The following is an 18,861-nucleotide window of genomic DNA, read 5'->3' as shown; positions in this document are numbered from 1 at the left end:
GGGTAAGTTGCATAAATGCTGTACACTTCGAGAGACACAAGGTCAATAGGGAATACCTCACTGGTACAAAGACTACGAGGCACAACGTCATAGGTCCAAGAGTTGCCATGACTAACCAAGCGTTGTAGGATTTCCCCTTCCTCTCGTGCAGTAGGGAATTCTTCGAATATCCTCTGGAGTAAGGGTATGTGTATACTGGAGGCACGCTTGAACCAGACCGTGTCATTTACGACTCGTCGGGAGACCTTTGTGGTGAGAAATCTCCAAGTTAATAGTCACACGGCATCCCTGAGAAGTTATCAGCGTGTCTTACACCAGAGCATCTAAGCATGACGGATTTGTTGAGTGCAACATGGAGTATAAACCTACTTACGTATTACATGAGAACTGGCAGCTCCATGAAGTACAACTTAGTAAGAGAGACGGAACATAAACTGGAAACTGTACTGCTTAGTGTCTGGGTCCCAATGTGACCAGTTCCAGTATCCAGCGTCATCTGCCTCGTCTTCGATCTCTCGAGCTGGAATACGGAATGCGATAGTCTCATACGGCTCCGCTGCGACCTTCGCGAAAGGATGAGCAACGTTCACAGTAGAGACATTGGCTAGCCTTACGATCAAGTATTGGTAGGCTTTATTGGGGGGTTCCCTCTTTTGTTCCCATGCGCTCATGAATCGCCGTCGGGGGATAACACCAGGCTTTATTTGGGGAAGGTGTACTTGCACCATCATGCCTTCTTTACCAGTGTCTCTGTCGCGGACCTTAGTCACCCGATAGCCCGGGCGACCGATTTTGAGGAAGACTTTTCGCTGGACACTGCTTTGAGTGGGTGCAACCATGAGCTGCGTCTCCTTAGCATCCCGGGCAGCACGCCTGGCAAGGTTGGTCTGATGTTTTTTACCTTGGGTATGAGCCAAGTAGGAACCTTCATTGGTGTGAAGCGTCAAGCAGAGTCGGCATTCGAGGGAACCGAGGTGATTGCGTAGAATGTATGGGTCCTGTGGACACATGAGAAATACATAAGTTTTGTTGTTGCATCGCGGGGATCACATACCTTTGCAAGGTCTATCGTTTCTAGGGCGAGCTTCCTCAGACGCTCCCTCCTGTCCACGTTAGTCTCTGAAGCACCTGCCACACCACCGCCGCCAAACTTGGAACCAACGCGATTCTGGAAGAAAACTCAGATTTAATGGGGAAAAGAGTGACTAGGACAGTATTATCCAACCTGGTAATCTTGGGAGATGCGTAAACGACACGAGTAGTAGAAATGGAACGGCAGACTCACCCATATCGTCTTTCAGACAGAGAAGTTGCAGGACAAGAGGGCACCCCAGGATACTTGTTACATAATACGGAGTTTTCAGCTTCCCGATTTGGAACGCAGCAGGCCGTCAGAAAAAGTTTGGGCTTGATATTAGGACCTGCACTCCTTGGCACCATACCATCAACATGGCAGGGAAAAAACGCGCACTAGAAGACGGCACCTCTAGTCGGAAAGCTAAGAAAGCCAAAGGATCGTCAGGAAAGTCGCATGAAAAATATCCAGGCGAGGATTCGTTTCCAGTGGATTCCACGGTGATGGCGGAGGAGGTGGATTTCCCTCGTGGTGGGGGAACTAACTTGACCGCTCTTGAGGAGAAGGAGATTCGGGCGGAGGCTATTAAAGGGGTAGACAAGGGACTACTTTCTGTGAGTGAAACAGATGATATACTTTGTCGAACCGTGGCGAATTCATAACGCGAAGAAGCCCAAAGTGAATCGGAGGAAGAGTAAGTCCCAACTCGAGCTCAAACCTGAAGGTTCCAAGAAGGAAGGCCTACGCATTGAACATCTCAATTACAAGGTAGTAGAACTTCTCTTCCCGCCTGACGTGGGTTGACATTGAGTTCGTAGCGTATGGTGCCAGGCACGAAAATTCTCGGACAGGTTGTCTCCGTCCAACCCCTTGCGCTTGTGGTCTCTTTACCCAACCAACTCGTCGCCCACGTTCCCATTACAAAAATCACGTCGCAGCTTAGTCGACTGCTAGAGTCAATGGATGTACGAAGTGATGCTTCTGGCGAATCAGATAATGACGTGGTAGCCGACAATGTGCCAGATTTATCCGAGCTGTTCCATCCAGGACAGTATGTACGCTGCGTGGTAACAAATGCGCACCCACCTGGAACTACAGACCTAACGGGGCTCGCGCGTTCGCGCGACGAGGTTGTCAGGGCGAGTCGTCGAGTGGAGCTCAGTCTTGTTCCCGAGGAGGTTAATGCTGGGGTTCGCAAGTCGGACTTGAAGGATGGCTACGTATGTGACAGGAGTCTCTGACGAAAGCCGCTTAATCATGACAGTTGTTAGACCATGTCCGCTGCGGTTCAAAGCACCGAGGACCATGGATATATCTTAGACCTTGGCATCTCTGGGGTGTCAGGATTCTTATCCTTTAGGGATGCACACAAGGAGGGTTCTGTCGAAAGATTCCGGATCGGCTGTCTTATCGATATCGTTGTGCTCCGCTTGTCTGCCAATGGAAGAACATGCAATGTCACCACTGACTCAAAGACACTAGTTGCTACATCGGTGTGCACAGGCATATCTTCATCGTGACCGGTATTGTTGATGCGATTTAGGTGTCGGAGGTTAGCGATGTAACCTCGGTGCTGCCAGGAATGCTGGTTCAATCTTTGGTTACTGCAGTAACAGCCAACGGTCTTGGCTTACAAATTCTGGGGTTCTTCGATGCAACTGCCGATGAATATCACCAGTCGCGGACACAGAAAACACCCAAGGTGGGCCAAAGAGTAAAAGCCAGGATACTATATAACATTCCCGGGACGTCGCCGCCCCGATTTTCCGTTACACTCTCCGATCATCATCTTGCTCTCGGGGTAAAATCCGCTGCAGTTGACTTGGATGGGTATTCTTTGGTTGATGCTTTCCCGATCGGCACTACTTTGGACTCAGTGAAAGTCAGACATGTGGAGCCCGAGCAGGGTTTACTCGTGGAGGTACAACCCACCGTGGATGGTTTTCGTACACGTGAGCCACGACCCTCGTCTCTTTGATATTCTGACCGAACAAGCTGTAGATATCCCAAGTGTCAGATGAACATACGCCTACCCTTTCTGGGACCTCAGGCCATTGGAAAATCGCCACTCTGCACAAGGCAAGAGTGATTGGTCACCACATGTTTGACGGGATCCTCCAACTTTCTCTTCGGCCATCGGTCTTCTTGCAGAAGTTCCTACAGGTTGGGGATATTCGAGTCGGGGAAGTTATCAAGGGGACAGTGAAAAGTTTGACAGATTCCGCCGTTTTCGTATCAATATCCGAGAGGTTGGATGGCGTTATATGGCCTAACCACTACGCAGACGTACCGCTCAAATATCCCGCGAAGAAATTCAAGGTTGGAGCGAGTATCAAATGCCGGGTAAGTCTCATGAAGTCTTATGATGTATATATTACCAACCAACACCTATGTGTGTCTCAGGTACTTACTGTTGAACCGGAGCGGAACCGCGTTATTTTGACGACTAAAAGGACGCTTTTGGATACTACCCAACCAATCCTGACTTCCTATGAAGATGCCAAAATTGGCGCTGTTACCCATGGGGTCATCTTCGCAGTTTCAGAAAAGGGACTGAAGGTGGAATTCTTCAACAACGTCAAGGCTACAATTCCCACCCGCGAGGCAAGGTTAGTTCTAGCGATCACGAACATTGAGCTTAACTCAAGCATTCGTACGTGCAGTGAAACTGGCGCGAAGTTGACAGACGCCTTTACCCCTGGAAAAGTTACGAGAGTGCGTATCATTGCCGTCCGCAAGGATACTCGGCGTATTGTCGCAAGCATACGACAAGCAACGTCTGCCTTTAGCCCAGCCGTCACCGACGTTTCTAGTCTTTCTGTCGGCGACACCGTTCAAGGCGCTATCGTAGAACTTCAAAAAGCCAACATCATACTAAGTCTACAGCCATCTGAAGCTCGTGCTCATCTTTCTTTTGTTACACTGGCGAATATCCGCGGAACCACCGTCCCGGAACTTAGAACATCATTGAAGCCGGGCACTATTATAGATTCCCTTGTGGTCACGTCGGTGGAAGAAGGTTTTGTTGTTGTCGGCGGCAAGCCGGGGTCGTTAACAAAACCCAAAACCAGTTTGTCCATGGGTACAGTTGCCATTGGCCAAATCGTTCGCGGAAGGGTGACTGGGCATGGCCGTTCTGGAACTACGGTTAAATTATTGGCACGCATCACTGGCTCCTTCCACCCTACGGATGCTTGCGATGATTATGAAGTTGGAAATCCTTTCCCCGCCGTGGGCTCTGTTTTGCAAGCGGTAGTCATAGGTATTGATGAAAGCGCCAATCATCTGACACTATCCACCCGACCGTCGAAAATTTCTCCAGACTCGGCCAATCCACCAGTGGACCGCGAGCTAAGTTGTTTTGAAGACTTGAAGATGGGCGACACCATCAGAGGTTTCATTAAGAGCGTGTCTGAACATGGCCTCTTCGTTACGATTGGTCGTGGCATCGATGCAAGGGTTCAAATCAGGGAGCTTTTTGATGAGGTAAATAGCTTATACGGACTGAAGTACACGCGTGTCTGACGCATTTGCAGTACATCAAAGATTGGAAAAGTCGTTTTGTCGCCAACCAATTGGTTAAGGGCCGGATACTTAGGTACGTGTGTTTGATGAACCGACCCCTCGAAGAACTCATGGTTTTCCAGCGTCGACGTCGATAACAAGAAAGTTGAAATGACGTTTAAATCGGGTGATTTAGCAAGGAGCCACTCAAAGATGATAACTTTCAATGATCTACAAGAAGGTCAGAAGGTGATGGGTAAGGTGAAGCGTATTGAGCAATATGGCCTTTTCATCGTGATCGATGGTTCCAAGGTTACGGGACTCTGCCACAAGTCGCAGGTGTGTTCTGGCTGTGTTTGCCATCGACGTCCGCCAACACTTTTGACAGCTATCTGACAACAAGGATGCGGATGTAACTATTGCGCTGCGTACTTTCAGGGAAGGCGATAGAGTCAGGGCCATCATCCTTTCCCGCGACTCAGAAAAGAAGCAATTGTCGCTGGGCCTAAAGCCATCTTATTTCGCGGGGGATGAGGATATAGAGGTCAAAGATGATCAAAGCTTGAAAGGGGATGGCAGTTCTGCAAGTGAAGCTGAGATAGAAGAAGAGGACGACCCTAGCCACATGTCCGACCAATCTACGGAAGAGAACTTGGAAGAGGCCACTGAAGACGATGGCGAGGACGATCAGCGGGGTATCGGTATCGAGAATCAACCCGAGGAACTGTCCGTTTTGAGTCAGAAGAGGCAGGTCCCTCTCAAACTCGAAGGATTCCAGTGGTTTTCCGGGGATGTGATATCAGAGGACTCCGGGCCTGGAAGCTGTAGTGAGGACGAAACCGAGTCAAGGAAGAAGAAACGAAGGAAGCGGAAAGAAATCCAACAAGACTTGACCACAGATATGCACACCAAGGTTCCCGAATCCTCCGCTGATTTTGAAAGGCTGTTATTGGGGTCTCCCAATTCCTCTTACCTGTGGATCCAATACATGTCCTTCTACCTGCAGATGTCCGAGATAGACAAGGCTCGGGCAATCGGCAGACGTGCAGTCCAGACTATTAACTTCCGCGAGGAACAGGAGAGGCTCAACGTTTGGATAGCTTTACTCAATATAGAGAACACTTACGGTTCAGACACGACGATGGAAGCAGTCTTCAAGGATGCAGCGCGACATAACGACTCGAAAACGGTCCATCTTCGACTTGCGGTCATTTTCGAAGATAGCCAAAGATACGAGGTTTGCTATCAGAAATTTGTGCGCGGAACTTGCTTGCTTACCTTTACACAGAAAGCTGAGGAGCAATACAAGCGGACGTGCAAGAAATTTGGGCAAAGCTCTAAAGCGTGGACATTATTCGCTGAGCACTACCTGCGACGCGGACAACTCGAAGAGGCTCGCAAATTGCTCCCGCGTTCCTTGCAAAGTTTAGAAAAGCAGAAACGTAGGTAGAGGGACCGATATTCCAGTCACCTTGCTCATACTCTCGCATATCAGATATCAAAACAATATCAAAATTCGCGCAAATGGAATATAAGCTCGGGGATCCCGAGCGTGGTAGGACCATCTTCGAAGGTATCGTGGATTCGCACCCCAAACGGTGGGATCTTTGGTCTATCTACATGGACATGGAAGCAAAACAAGAGGATATCCAACACTTGCGGTACTTGGTGCATCTTGAAGCTGAAAATGACGTTACTAAATTGAACATAGGAACATCTTCGGCCGTGTTCTCGCCATCAAGATGACGAGCCACAAGGCCAAGTACGTATTTCTTTGGGTTGATCTTCCATCTCGTGCTAACTTCACCAAGGTCCTTCTTCAAGAAGTGGTTAAACCTCGAGCACAAGATAGGTGACGACGAGGGTGCTGCTACCGTGAAACAGAGAGCAATTGAGTGGACACAGCGAGCTGCGGCAGCATCATAGTAATACCTCAACTTGACGATGACTTATTGCTCGTATAAATATATATATTAGTAAAGGTCAACCACGAACAAGACGAGCATGAGAACGAAATCCAAACGAGCGTGCAATGATGAGGAAACTAAGCAGTGTGGGTATAACAGATATATAGACAAACCGAGTATAGTATCACCTAGGACTATAATGATGTTATGATCGAGAGTTTATCCGACTGTGTCCATGGGGTGGCGACTCGATTCCACTCAAGGGTCGGCGCGTACTCATGGAACTGGCGAGTTGTCGTTGCCAATCATCTAACTCGTTCGAGAGGTGTTCGAAATTCTCTGAACTGGACATACTTGATGGTCTGTTGAACGGCGGTTGGTCGACCTCCAAGAGCAGATGTATTTTGTGCGAAAGTTGCTCATTCTCCCTCTTCAGGTTCGTGTTCTCCATGGTGAGCTGCTCCACGGCTGTTTCGTCCGAACCCTTCCGGTATATCGCCAATGTGGCATTAAGCCTTTCTATCTCATGTTCCAGTTCTTCGACGCGCGAGTACCGGTCATCCGACTCTCTTTGAGACATCATAAAGCTTTCCCTCATCGAGACAAGATCCTTCTCTAGCAACTCTATGCGTTGTCGCAGTTCCTTATTCTCAGTTGACAATCGCTGGGAATACTGTTGAGCCTCGGAAAGTTGGGAGCGGAGATCATGGCTGTCGTCCGACGGTGTGGTCCGGCCGTTGACACGCGCTCGAGAACCAGGCTCCGTACTTGATCGACCTCGTGCAGCGTCTAGCTCTGCCTGAAGAGTAGAATTCGCGGCCTTCTGCTTCGTCAGTTCATCTTTCATCCTCCGCATCATTTTCTCGGTGCCCCTGTTGGACAACCAGTAAGACAACGCATGCATTTCAGAGTGTATCGAACTCACTTCAAATAGTGGACAGCAAGCTGATAGTCCTCTTCCATCTGCTGCATCCTTGTTTTGTAGCTTCGCTCGGTTTCCTCCAATTTGCGCTCTGCTTCAGTAGCACGAGCGATCGCGGAATCGTTCTCTACCATGGAGTTTTGCGGAGAGGAATGCGTACGGTCTAGTTGTGACGTAAGAGCACTGAGTTGAGCTTCTGCATCGCGTGTCCGGCGTACCGCCTGAGCTAGCTCCCGTTCCGAATTCTCGTGAAGGCGGATACGTTCTTCCAGCTGCTTTTCAAGCTCAGCTACCTTAGCCGAGTTATCACTGATTGAGCCTGGAGCATCTTGGTCAGGGCTGATTCCATTTTCCGCGAGATAGTTGCGAAGCATCGCCAGTCGAACATTGGCGTCTGCAGCTTCCTTCAGTGCCTCCGAAAGCTCCGCCTCCTTGTCTGTATACTCCTTTCGCAAACGCCCGTTATCAGAGAGGGAGTTGGATAGCTGCCCACGAAGTCCGACAATTTGCGAACGGAGGAATAATTGCTCGGACTCTGTTTCTCGTACTCGGCGACGCTCTTCACTGAGTTCTGCTTGTACGTCCTCCACCCTCTGGGATGCCTCTTTGAGGATCCTACGCAGTGACGCAGCTTCCGTCTCCATGGCCTCGGTTTTCTCTGCGTAGCCACGAGCATGACGGTCCTCATCAGTCTTTAGGTCGCGATGGGAGTCGAGAAGTTCGCCGAGGCTACCAGTCGTTAGAGCTCTGAAGGCATCTGCCTCCTCGCGGGACTTGGCCCACGAATTCTCCACCTCCGCCAAACGGGCTCGCAATGACTCGACTTCCAACGTACGGGCCTCCAGGTCGCCTTTCACTTCGACCAGGTCCGTCTCAAGTTGGGCGATTCGTTCGCGGGAGCGTTGATGATTGCTATCCACTTCATCTGAACGGGACATGGCAGTTTGAACGGCAGCGCGGGCTTGCTCCAATGCACGAATATGTTGATCTTGGAACTGCGTAAGCTCCTGGACATGACTCTTGGCCTGCGAGCATTCAGCTTCTTTCTGTTCTAAGAGTGATGTCTGCGAGGCGAGGCGATCCGCGTGCTCCCGAAGAGCCGCTTCTAAAAGCACCTGACGATCCTGGAGCTCTGCATGAGCACGAGTATGTCGTTCATGAGATTCTTCCAAAGTGTCAGCACGTTTATTTGCATCCACCGCGCGCGCCTCCGCCTGTTCAAGCAATGTTGTCTGCAAAGCCAACGAATCAGTGGCTTCAACCACCTTGCGACGCAGGACATTCTGCTCAGACAAGAGCGTAGCTAGATGTCGTTCAAGGTCAGCAACGCGCTCCCGCTCGACGCGAGCTACGTCAGTTGGCGCATTCGCTTCCCAGGCGGTAAGCTTTGCACGGTAATATGCAGCTTCTTGAGTTGCACCGGTCTTCATCCGCTCCGCATCTGCCACACGGTCAGAAGCCTCTCTCGCCTGAGTTGCGAGAAGCATCTGGTGAACCTCAAGTTAGCAGGCCCGCGGAAGCGAAGAACAAGCGGACTGTACCTGCATCTGCGTCTTGAAATGCTTGAAATTCAATATCATATCTGCCAGTTTACGCTGGTCATCGCTGGTATCTTCACCAAGGCCGAGTCCCTCCGCCTCAATCGACTCTTCATCAAATTGGACAAACCCATTCCTGTGTGCCTTCAGGAGGGCGGTCTTCATCCACGCCTCCCGCTTACGCAACACCTCTACTTCGATCTCTTTGGCCTTGTAGTCGCGGATGAGGTCAGCTGCGACATTCCCCGTGGAGCCGAGTTTGGACCCTCCGTGAGTATGATGGGGATGGGCGTAACCGTTCGCGTGCGAAGAGCCGGATGGCGGGGGTTGGATCAGGCCGTCCGGGGGCGACTTGCTTCTGTCCACAACTGGAGATGGGCTACGTGCCGAGAGACCAGCGGTCAAATTCATGGCAACACTCGTCATGGATGGGGCGGCCTGATGTGCCTGTCGCTGCTGTGGATAGGCACCTCCACTCACTGGCGACATCGCGCGTCCAGTGGTACTGAGCAACGTGGGACTCCGCGCGCGTTGAGGCTCCGTCGGCGATGGCGCACGCGCAGTAGAAACGCCGAGATCGGAGGCGGTGCCTGTATCCGTCCCATGCCCATCGTCCGTTCCTGTAACATCGTCATCATCGCGACGCGGCCTCGTCGGTGCCTTGACCTTTCCATTCACGGCCATGCTAGTTACCCCGGGAGTACCCTGAATTATACTTCCATTCGGGGTACGAGTCCCAGGACGAACGCCAAGTGGTGAAACAGCAGTACGTAAATCATCAACGTCTGCGGTCCCAGGCCCCGTTGGTGACATAGCACGAGAGCCATTAGCAACATGGTGTTGTACTTGGGACTGCGGTTGTACTGGAGGCTGGGTGGGTGGTTGTTGGGAGACCGCTGTTTTGCGAGCAACGGCAGCAATGAGGCTGGGATTCGCGGGGGGTTTATTGGCGTCAGGATATTTGATATGTTCTGGATGTCGCAGTGATGAATAGTAAAATATTTTGCAACCAACATTCGTCAGGAACGTGCCTGAAACGAGAACAACGAAGACCCACTGGTATCAAGTACGTGAACGATTCCATGGTCGTCGCCCCTTGCGGGGGTGAATGATTCTCCGCCCAAAACAAACACCCTGCTCCCCATCGAGGCCATGGCATGACCAGACCTGGCAGTGGGAGCGGGCCCCATGTTCTGAAACATGTACCATCTCTGATCTGCAGAAACCTTGTCAGCTCTGTGGACTCACCCCCAGAAGCCCGCATAGCGCCTCATCTCGACTGCGAAACTACAATGGTCAACTCACTGCTCATCTTGAATGCGGCTAAATCCCCCAAGTCTTTACCGTCGACGCCCCGCCCACCAAATATGTATATCACATCATCCACTACGGCGGCTGCATGGCCCTCTCGCGGTGACGGAATGAATCCTATGCACTGGAGCTCCGTCCAGCGGCGTGAGTTAACATCATACGCCCAAGTATCGTTGTAGTGATATTGACCATCAGTCCCACCGAACCTAAAGAGGGGACAGGTCGGAGACCAGATAACCGCAGGAGAAGACAACCTACACGATAATTCGGTCACCATGCGTCACGCAGATATGACCTGTCCGCGGAGCAGGTTTTTCGGAGCCCGCAGGCTGACAAAGCTCCCACTGTGTCTGGGATCTCACTTATCCAGCGGGCAAAGAGCGGATTTTTCAGGTTAGTATAACCAAAAGAAATTGAGTTCTTCGAACAGCACAGGAACCGGTCGAAGCTTACGAGTGTTGAGATCAAATGACCACAAGTCATTGAGGAACTCTCCATCCACTTGACCTCCAAAAACAAAAAACCTGGTTCCAACCATGGTAACAGCATGGCCGTACCTGCCAGCTGGTGATGGACCGCACATTGTTACTCTTGTCCACTCCTTCGAAACTGCACGGTGTGGTTAGTTCGGTCAACCAGCCATCACATAAGACATCGAAAGTCGGTGATATCGGCACTTACCAAGATTAAGCAGATATAACCCATCATCTTGTTTCTCCGCCGAGTTAGTCGTCGGGTCTGTCTTGGTGTCCCCGCCCCAGACGATTAATACACTGCTCACAATTGCGCTTGCATGGCCTACTCTGGGAGTGGGAATTTCACCGGTGGTTTGTACCAGAGTTGCGCTCAGATCACGCGTGGAAAAGAGGTACAAGTCGTTACGGGCGGCTTCACGCACAAGGCCGCCAAAGAGGTACAGTTCACCGGCAGCAGTGGCGGTCGCCGGAAGAGCGTGACCGTAGCGCGGGAACGGAGGAGGGGAAGGCGTAGTTGGGGGCGCGACGCCTGGTTTGGGAAGGACCACGGGCGGTGGGAGGTGGAGACGGCGTACAGACCACGGGTAGGCAGGGCGTTGTTGGGGCTGCTGAGGTTGGGGCTGTTGTTGGGGTTGTTGTTGGGTGGATTGGGGCTGCTGGGAGGGAGGTGTTCCTTGCTGTTGCGGATGGGGTTGAGATGGTTGAGGGATGATACTAGGGCTGCCGTTCCGATTTTGTTGCTGGCGTTGCTGTGGCGCCAAGGAAGCAGGTCCGCTGGCAGTTCTAGACATTGAACGGAGTGAACAACGGATGATGTGAGGCTCAGCAACGACTAGAGAACTGAATATAATACTACCACTCACGCATCGTTTTCGCGGGGTGAACTGCCCTGCTGGGAAGTATCTTTGGCAGCGAGTTGAGCAAGAGCCTGGGAGGGAGTCTGAGCAACGGTCACATTGGAGACAAGTTGTGAAGCACTCGGATGCTTCTTCCTCGAGAAGAAGGACATTCTACGAGTTCTAGTTCCGAGGATGGACGGTATGGCTGGCTACGTAGGGTAGTGTTGGACAGCGCAGGGCGTGTTTTTTTTCTCAAAACAGCGACGAATGTGAGCTGGGGACGGCTATCGGATTGAGTAGACGTTCCAAGTTTGTTCAGAGAGGCTTTGAGGGGAGAAAAAAACGAAATGCTATGGAATAAAGTAGAATGGCTGGGAGGGCGTCGATGCAGTCGAGAGTGTCGATGCACACTGCTCTGGAGCAGTCCGATTCACTTGCTTTATCACTGTTTGCCCCGCTCGGCGTCTCGTCACACAGCGACACTCCCTGCACGAATATCAATATCTGTATCGAATCTCATCAAACGAACGTTGTCGCTAGCCAGTGCTCGCGTGCCGTCCTCGTGAACTCGATTCAACCATCCTCATCTCATGCAGCGCAGCCAAGCGGGTCTCACATTCCCCTCGTCAGGACATATGGGAAAGTAGCCTGAACACTTCTTCCCCTCGCTCCGACCTCCAAGGTTTCATCAACCCTGGGGCAGTGCAGAATTCTTCCACGACGTCCATCACGACAGTACACGTCGTTTCACTTGCGGATTTACCTGGACAGAGTACCGTACCGTGTCATGATCCATAGAGCAGCACGTGACCTGCGACGCGTTCTCTTCATATCGCTGAGCGCGCCAAGTCCAGCGACCGTGTCGAGACACGACAATGAAACAGAGCACAGACGCCATCCTCGACAACCCAACCCAACCAGTTCCATCTGTTCCTTCCTCCTCTGCTCGTGCTCTGACATCCCCAGATGTATGCGCCAAGTTCATCACCACCACCAGTGACGGACGTACAGAAGGTGTCCAAAACACCGCATTTACCGAGCCCCGTACTGATGCATTTCCACAAAGCACTTCTCCTGAGTGTTGGAAAACCTATCCTCATAGGCAGGAATCCGAACATCTGGTTGCCATGCATCATCACTAGCAAGGACGTGCATATTAACTGACATACTACTCTTGATCGCCGCCGCTAGCTCGTACGTCATCCCAGACATAGTCGTCTCCAGCCTGCATTGCAAAATATATGCGTCAGTATTTGTTCAGTCTCACCCATAGGGTGCTCATTCTTCCCAGCATTCAATCGAGCGCGGGAGCAATTCTCATTTCGTGCCAGGTACCATTCTCTCAGCTTCCTCCATTATGCCGTACAACCATGCATGACAGGACATGTCGACTAACGGCGTCGTCATCAACGGTTATAAAATTCGCAAGACCTCCGCTATCGTCATGCACGGAGACACGATCAAAATCCCAGCCTCACTAAGTAGACCAGCAAATACGACCTAGTCCATTTGCCTGACGTAACGTTAGCTTTCCAGTGCGTCCAAAAATGGAGGTGTCTCCCAGACAGGCGTACGACCCTCCTTGTCCCCTCACCTCATTCAATCAAGGTACGTTGCAACTGACTAACCATGCCAGGCAAAAATCTTCGATGGAGTCCCTTAGAACATGGGTCGATATCTTATCACACCACATTGCCTCGGGACGGGTAGTTACGCCACTGTTCATCTCGCCATCGATACATCTGCGCATCGGCAGGCTGCGTGTAAGATCATTAGGAGGAAAGAAGGTTCCGATCTCAAGAAAGACATGAAGGAGGCTACCATGCTAATGGCATTGCATCACGTACGTCGCACAGCTATCCCCTCCCACCCCACACATCCATTCAAATTCATTACGACAGCCGAACATTAATAGGGTATATGCGGTTGAATCCGACTCGGAATTCTTATACATCATGCTCCAACTCTCCACCGGTGGTGATTTATTTACCTACATTACTACTCATGTCCGGCACCGCCTTTGCGAAGGCGAAAGCAAGTATATTACGTATCAGCTACTCAAGGCCTTAAAGTACCTGCATGATCGGATGATCTCGCATCGGGGTATGCACGCGTCTCCCACGTCTTATACCTTGCTCACTTCCCTCCGTTCGCAGACCTAAAAGTCAGTCCGGCTACTACATATACCTTGCTCCTGAGCCATCTTTTTACGTCTAGCCGGAAAACATTCTTCTTCATACCCCCGGTCCATACCCGCGCATACAAATCGCGGACTTTGGTCTAGCACGTCCAAAGGCATTCCAGGAGACCCTGCATGTCTGCGGCACAATTTCCTACTTGCCTCCAGAGGCTGTCCGTGCACTGGACTGCCCTGATCTTGGCTACGTGGGAATGCCTGCAGACTGCTGGAGCACAGGCGTCGTGATCTTCGCTATGCTTTCGTGGGTCCTCTCGTTTCGACCAAGCGCACTTGTTCCACTCTACCCCGTGCTGACCTGTGTTCTTTCCAGAGGCAGTCATCCATTTGATTTTGAGGGTTCTCTATATGGTACCGAAGACTCCTCGTTTTCGGAAGAGGTAGGTTCGGACGGCCTTGGCACCGGCTGGTCACAGGGTTCGCACATTCGCGACGAACGAACAAAGCAACGAATTCTCGAGGGAAACATTACCTTTTGCGAGGTCATATGGGACCCTTTAAAAGATGGTGGGTACACACTTGTCCCGGCGATGCACTATGTGTTATTGTATCTCGCGAATCTATGACATGACGCTATGATTCATCGACACCCGGTCTTTCTTTCAAACTCTCGGGAAAACTGTAGCCAAACGTCTTGTTTGCGACCTCCTTGTTCCCGACCCTCGGAAGCGAGCAACGGTCTACGAAGCATTAAAAAGCTGCTGGATTTGCTCCGACCTCGAAGAACTCGAACGTGCTTACAGGGAACGCATTCGCGGGATGCCCTCGTAATATACAGTTCCGTCAGATGCGCCGGACTTTCCCACATTCACTTTCCCGTACGTGTTTTGACGACAGGTTTAATAGTACGGCACTCTTGTTTGTACTACTATCGTGTATTACACGAACCTTCTACGCCTTAAGGAATCCGGCATGAACTGTGTCGCGGGTACAGTTAGTTCCCTTTCCAGGGTTATGAAGCAAGACACCTCTCACACTTCACGTGTTCTGAAGCGAATGTAGAGACCTGCCGTGAACCGAGTCAGCATAGACCAAGTAGCTCGAAGCACAACACACAAAGTAGTAACCGTGATCATAGTCATCTTGGCCGCGAACCCGCACTTGCGACTCGTCGAATCCGGCTTTGCGCGCAGCGTCAGCGAACAGGTCCGGCATTAACTGGTGCTTGAATTCATCTGCAGTACCCTGTCGGGCACAAGCGGAAGCCGTCAACGCTCAAGGTCCATGAGGAGAGAGAGAGAGAGAGAGAGAGAAAACTCACATAATCGATCAATATATTGACGGGACCCTTGACTTTTCCAATGAGCGTAGTCGCATCGTACTTGTCTCGTCCTTCTTCAACGCCGCCAGCGAGGTACCCATTGAAACCCTTAATACCCCAAGGCACGACAGAGGGCGCACAGACGGGCGAGAACGCCGAACAAGAGCGATACGTATTCCTTCCAGAAAGAATGGATGTAAGGTATAGCACAAGGGCACCGTGTCCTCCCATCGAGTGTCCGAGTATGGACTGCCGAGAGAAGTCCTGGAAGATATGACAGTCGGAATTCCAAAATCATGTGCGAACCCAAGGTAAATCAAGAATATCTACGACAAAATCGGGAGAGATAAACGCACAATCGGAAGTCCCGACGCCTCGATGACCTGTGGCAATTCTTGCGTCACATGCGTGAACATCCTGTAGTGCTTGGCCCACTGCGGGTGGGTGGCGTCAACGTACCAGCCAGCGCCTGAAGTTCACGGTTATGATCGGTGGTAACAGAATGTGAGCGACGACTCGATATCAACGAGGCGGGATGAATTACCTGTCCCAAAGTCCCAGTGATCGTCTTCTCCTTGGATTCCGGCACCTCGCGGTGATGTGTCTGGAAAGATTATTGCAATGCCTTCCGCAGCTGCGTCGCGCATGAAACCACCCTTTTGTGCGCTGGGAAAAAAATTGAGTTGTATTTCATCAAGATCAAGAGAATGGTAATATGTTTGGTGATCGCACGCATAGTACTAGGTCAAAGGGGACGTACGCATTGTCCTCGGTGCACGTCAATCCTCCGAGGTACATCAGTACCTGTACTTTGCCATGAACAGAGTTACCGGGTAGGAAGATGTTGAGCCTGGCGTCAAGGTCGCCGAGAGCAGTGGACTGTAGCAAACGTAGTGTTTCAGTACGCCTCGGGGATCAGTTCACATCATACTTATTACGCACTCTGAACTTGTACTTGGTTAGCTTACCGCCGAAATGCTTCGAGCACGATAGCTGCTCCAACTTGGCCATGTTCAACTTCTAGTTGACCGTGGAGATATGAAAAGTGCGGGAGCGGTGCAGTAGCACAGAGGGCGCCCGGCAGCCTCCCATGACCAATCTTATCAGAGACGCTCCATCTCATATTTGGCAACTCGGCATGCCCCTTTCCAGTATTACAAATTGCAATGGGGGATTAGTTTGATGACCGGACATGTCTGAGGCAAGTTTCGTATTAGAAGATACTATGTAGTGTGACTCCTCTCTAGTGTGGTGCGGACGAAGCATTTATATACATACATTGTGTACTGTATGGTAAATCATATCAGTCGTTTCGCCGATCCATGTGGGCGCGAAAGCCCACGTATGCCTTGACTGTTAGTGGATGCCGCGAGTAAGTCGTGAATAGTGCATGTACATAGTGATGTGAGGAGGTGACGTGTGAAGCCGCTTGCCCAGGTACACGCACTCTGGCCACCGGATAAGCTTCGCGAAACAAGGGAGAGTGCGTACTACATGCCAGCGAATGTTGCGTTGGGCAGCGCAACCAGTATCATACCCTAAGCTAACAAGCAAGCAGGCTTGAGCTTGGCGCAGAACGGGAGAACTTGCGCGTGTTATGTGTCCGATCGTCCGTTAGACTTCGGCAAGCGATGGGGTGGCTTTAAGCATTGGCTGAGAACCTTCAGCTTCATCCATCTCTTCACCTTCGCCATCTTTGGATTCGGAAGGGGAGGGTGTTCGGCGCAATACTTCCTCCATCCTGGCTCTGGCCTTATCCGATGAACTCCGTTGGATGGGTGTGCCCTCAACTATGGGTGCTTCTCGTTCTCGGAACTTGTCTATGAGAGTGGCCCTCCCTCTCAACCCGACCCAAACACCATCCTTAACATAGCCCTCTTCCTCTTCGACCCCTGCTAACAAATCTGCTACACCCAGATAAAACCGCCCAGGGCTGAATCCGACCTCCTTCCCGCGGACCGCTGCTCGCATTCCCCGGATGTTTAGCGTAGGGAGACCAAGCCCACCCGCGATACCATCTGTCCAGCCGACGAGATCGAGGTGGTTCACGTCCTTCAGTGTACCGAGGTAGGTACCCCACCGCGCTGACCGCACGGAGACGAGTCCGTCATTTGGACCCTCCTTGGCGTATATGACGGAATGCGGATATCTTTGCCGAGATGGGTGAATGGTGTGACAAAAGCACAGAGGCAACGAACTCACTTCCACGTATCAAATAGTCCTGGTTCATAATCTGCACCCCAACTGAAATAGCGCACGCCTTCAATGTCGGGTGTGTTTTCGTTGAACTCTGCCATAGCTTCCAGTGTCAGACACTCAAATGCCTTGCCATCGCCTCCTCCGTTTGGAAGAAGTTCGAGGAGTGCGAGGACAGCCGGAAGATGGGCACTGGCCAAGGAAAGGAAATGGTTTGCAAAGGTGGATCCACGATGAGGAGTAGCGATGGTAGTGAGCGAAAGGACGGAAAAAGAACGCTGGGTAAGATGGGTGATAAGATGTCGGCAGTCAATACCGCCCTAGGAAGTGGGAATTTGAGGACGCAGGTCAAGTAATAGACAGTAGACGCACCATACTGTGTCCTGTTGCGTGTGAAACTGTTTAGCGCAGGACACAGAACAAGTACAGGAAATGCACACCAATGAGGTGAACAGCACGGCCAGGGTAAGTTTCAGATATCGTTTTCTCCAGGACTTTGGCACGGTCGACCGGCGAGCTCGTTGCGGGTACACGAGTGATAAGGACTTCGCACCCATTGTCTTGCAGTACTTCCTTGATGCCACGCCAATGTGATATTTGTAGGGGAGCGATAGCGGGGCCAATGGTGACTGAGTCGAAGCCCATGAGACCGTGACAGAACACCAGAGGAGCCTTTGGTGCACGGACTAGTGAGAGATTGTTATGACGCGTTCCTGGGAAGATGAATCGTAACCTACAATTCTTGGCGATGTCCTCTTTACTATCTTCTTCATCCAATACGCTTGCGGCTCTCTCCTTGCTGGCGGAATCCCAATCAGTCTGGAACCACCACCTTGAGACGGATTGAGATGTAGTGAATTGTGTTGATGTGGACGTGTGTATCGAACGAAGAGCATCCAGAGAAGTGCGCGTTGGGGAGGTGGGCCTTGCGGGTGTCGTGTGCGACGAGCTAGGGACGAGCGGGGAGTCGTGTGCAGGCGAGAGGGATGCGGTGGGATGAGTAGGGCGGACTGCGGTCAGCAGAGGAGGTCGTGACAAGACACGAGAAGGTGAAAAGGCAAGGGGAAGTCTTGCGGGCGGTGGAGGACAAGGAAGGATGCATTCCGAGAGGGCCTCGTTGAGAGCGGCAATGACGGGCGTGGGCGGCCGCGATGACGAAGACAGAAGAAGCTGACCTTCGGACTGGCAACGACTGCCAGCATTGTTCCATCGCACGAGAGGCGTTGAGGGCATCTGAGAGAACGTCGATGGGGGCAGTCGTGGCACCCTCGTTCGCTTCATGACTGCACGTGTGGAGCGGTCCATCCCCAGCATGTCCACCTGCGCAGCTGCAGCACTAATGCCAGTCTGTGGCTGGGTGGTCGAGAATACCGACTCGACTCGATCTGAGAGTGACTTCTGCGTCGCATCGAACAGCGACGGGCGTTCCATCCACCCATCCAGAGTCAGGGTTAGAGCCGTTCTCGGTGGCTGTGATCCAATCTCTCTCCAATGGACGGTCCCCGACTGCCTTCCATCCTCAAATCTGCTCCTGCAATGCAAGACAGTAAGAAACCTGACATGGACACCCCCTGCACACCTCGTTGATGTCCAGCGCAGCGACAAGCACCATTGACCAGATAAACACTGGTCATG

The 18,861-nt window shown here is 51.6% G+C and overlaps 6 protein-coding genes across 6 annotated transcripts; 2 read left to right on the top strand and 4 right to left on the bottom strand.

The window, feature by feature from the left end:
- Nucleotides 1-320: 320 nt before the first annotated feature.
- On the bottom strand, nucleotides 321-1,412 carry F5J12DRAFT_828190 (uncharacterized protein). The gene is made up of 4 exons (XM_051745601.1): nucleotides 1,286-1,412; nucleotides 1,226-1,233; nucleotides 1,055-1,168; nucleotides 321-998 (listed from the first exon to the last, which is right to left on the bottom strand). The coding sequence occupies exons 1-4, from the start codon at nucleotides 1,287-1,289 to the stop codon at nucleotides 411-413; spliced, it is 714 nt and encodes a 237-aa protein (XP_051600645.1). The 5' UTR covers nucleotides 1,290-1,412; the 3' UTR covers nucleotides 321-410.
- On the top strand, nucleotides 1,413-6,531 carry F5J12DRAFT_828189 (uncharacterized protein). The gene is made up of 15 exons (XM_051745600.1): nucleotides 1,413-1,689; nucleotides 1,745-1,843; nucleotides 1,894-2,295; nucleotides 2,347-2,568; nucleotides 2,619-3,008; nucleotides 3,077-3,418; nucleotides 3,479-3,684; nucleotides 3,739-4,561; nucleotides 4,612-4,673; nucleotides 4,723-4,918; nucleotides 4,968-5,816; nucleotides 5,868-6,021; nucleotides 6,075-6,240; nucleotides 6,291-6,341; nucleotides 6,391-6,531. Exons 1-15 carry the CDS (start codon nucleotides 1,450-1,452, stop codon nucleotides 6,503-6,505), a joined length of 4,317 nt encoding a protein of 1,438 aa, XP_051600644.1. The 5' UTR covers nucleotides 1,413-1,449; the 3' UTR covers nucleotides 6,506-6,531.
- Nucleotides 6,532-11,975, bottom strand: F5J12DRAFT_828184 (uncharacterized protein). The gene is made up of 9 exons (XM_051745599.1): nucleotides 11,597-11,975; nucleotides 10,939-11,516; nucleotides 10,711-10,866; nucleotides 10,516-10,618; nucleotides 10,252-10,463; nucleotides 10,004-10,162; nucleotides 8,950-9,917; nucleotides 7,412-8,895; nucleotides 6,532-7,358 (listed from the first exon to the last, which is right to left on the bottom strand). The coding sequence occupies exons 1-9, from the start codon at nucleotides 11,740-11,742 to the stop codon at nucleotides 6,692-6,694; spliced, it is 4,473 nt and encodes a 1,490-aa protein (XP_051600643.1). The 5' UTR covers nucleotides 11,743-11,975; the 3' UTR covers nucleotides 6,532-6,691.
- A 981-nt stretch (nucleotides 11,976-12,956) lies between these two features.
- F5J12DRAFT_720024 (kinase-like domain-containing protein) lies at nucleotides 12,957-14,335 on the top strand (the record flags this gene model as incomplete). The annotated part of the gene is made up of 6 exons (XM_051741208.1): nucleotides 12,957-13,053; nucleotides 13,101-13,180; nucleotides 13,236-13,415; nucleotides 13,474-13,675; nucleotides 13,729-13,736; nucleotides 13,790-14,335. 6 exons carry the CDS (start codon nucleotides 12,957-12,959, stop codon nucleotides 14,333-14,335), a joined length of 1,113 nt encoding a protein of 370 aa, XP_051600642.1.
- On the bottom strand, nucleotides 14,333-16,114 carry F5J12DRAFT_828156 (carbohydrate esterase family 1 protein). Its single transcript, XM_051745598.1, has 8 exons — nucleotides 15,973-16,114; nucleotides 15,791-15,909; nucleotides 15,575-15,696; nucleotides 15,387-15,499; nucleotides 15,031-15,294; nucleotides 14,745-14,954; nucleotides 14,511-14,686; nucleotides 14,333-14,449 (listed from the first exon to the last, which is right to left on the bottom strand). The coding sequence occupies exons 1-6, from the start codon at nucleotides 16,039-16,041 to the stop codon at nucleotides 14,748-14,750; spliced, it is 894 nt and encodes a 297-aa protein (XP_051600641.1). The 5' UTR covers nucleotides 16,042-16,114; the 3' UTR covers nucleotides 14,333-14,449; nucleotides 14,511-14,686; nucleotides 14,745-14,747.
- Nucleotides 16,115-16,230: 116 nt separating this feature from the next.
- F5J12DRAFT_828150 (alpha beta-hydrolase) lies at nucleotides 16,231-18,683 on the bottom strand. Its single transcript, XM_051745597.1, has 4 exons — nucleotides 17,964-18,683; nucleotides 17,665-17,912; nucleotides 17,233-17,546; nucleotides 16,231-17,179 (listed from the first exon to the last, which is right to left on the bottom strand). Exons 1-4 carry the CDS (start codon nucleotides 18,655-18,657, stop codon nucleotides 16,645-16,647), a joined length of 1,791 nt encoding a protein of 596 aa, XP_051600640.1. The 5' UTR covers nucleotides 18,658-18,683; the 3' UTR covers nucleotides 16,231-16,644.
- Nucleotides 18,684-18,861: the final 178 nt, after the last annotated feature.

Source organism: Pisolithus orientalis (genome assembly GCF_024613125.1).
Source record: "Pisolithus orientalis strain OTSU chromosome Unknown F5J12scaffold_12, whole genome shotgun sequence".
NCBI lineage: Eukaryota > Fungi > Basidiomycota > Agaricomycetes > Boletales > Pisolithaceae > Pisolithus > Pisolithus orientalis.
This window is presented reverse-complemented; position numbering and strand designations above follow the sequence as displayed.

Bases quoted from the DNA above. Each gene is read 5' to 3' on its own strand.
- F5J12DRAFT_828189 (XM_051745600.1), top strand. From the start codon at position 1,450: ATGGCAGGGAAAAAACGCGCACTAGAAGACGGCACCTCTAGTCGGAAA. The intron at 3,419-3,478 runs GTAAGTCTCATG...TGTGTGTCTCAG, and splicing joins GAGCGAGTATCAAATGCCGG to GTACTTACTGTTGAACCGGA. The intron at 3,685-3,738 runs GTTAGTTCTAGC...TCGTACGTGCAG, and splicing joins ATTCCCACCCGCGAGGCAAG to TGAAACTGGCGCGAAGTTGA.
- F5J12DRAFT_828156 (XM_051745598.1), bottom strand. From the start codon at position 16,041: ATGGCCAAGTTGGAGCAGCTATCGTGCTCGAAGCATTTCGGCGGTAAG. The intron at 15,697-15,790 runs GTACGTCCCCTT...TTTTTTTCCCAG, and splicing joins ACGTGCACCGAGGACAATGC to CGCACAAAAGGGTGGTTTCA. The intron at 15,295-15,386 runs GTGCGTTTATCT...CATATCTTCCAG, and splicing joins AGGCGTCGGGACTTCCGATT to GACTTCTCTCGGCAGTCCAT.
- F5J12DRAFT_828150 (XM_051745597.1), bottom strand. From the start codon at position 18,657: ATGGAACGCCCGTCGCTGTTCGATGCGACGCAGAAGTCACTCTCAGAT. The intron at 17,547-17,664 runs GTGCATTTCCTG...CCCACTTCCTAG, and splicing joins GTGCTGTTCACCTCATTGGT to GGCGGTATTGACTGCCGACA. The intron at 17,180-17,232 runs GTGAGTTCGTTG...ATCTCGGCAAAG, and splicing joins GGACTATTTGATACGTGGAA to ATATCCGCATTCCGTCATAT.
- F5J12DRAFT_828190 (XM_051745601.1), bottom strand. The intron at 999-1,054 runs GTATGTGATCCC...ATGTGTCCACAG, and splicing joins AAACGATAGACCTTGCAAAG to GACCCATACATTCTACGCAA.
- F5J12DRAFT_828184 (XM_051745599.1), bottom strand. From the start codon at position 11,742: ATGTCCTTCTTCTCGAGGAAGAAGCATCCGAGTGCTTCACAACTTGTC. The intron at 9,918-10,003 runs GTGGGTCTTCGT...TGCGACATCCAG, and splicing joins CGTTCACGTACTTGATACCA to AACATATCAAATATCCTGAC. The intron at 8,896-8,949 runs GTACAGTCCGCT...GAGGTTCACCAG, and splicing joins ATTTCAAGACGCAGATGCAG to ATGCTTCTCGCAACTCAGGC.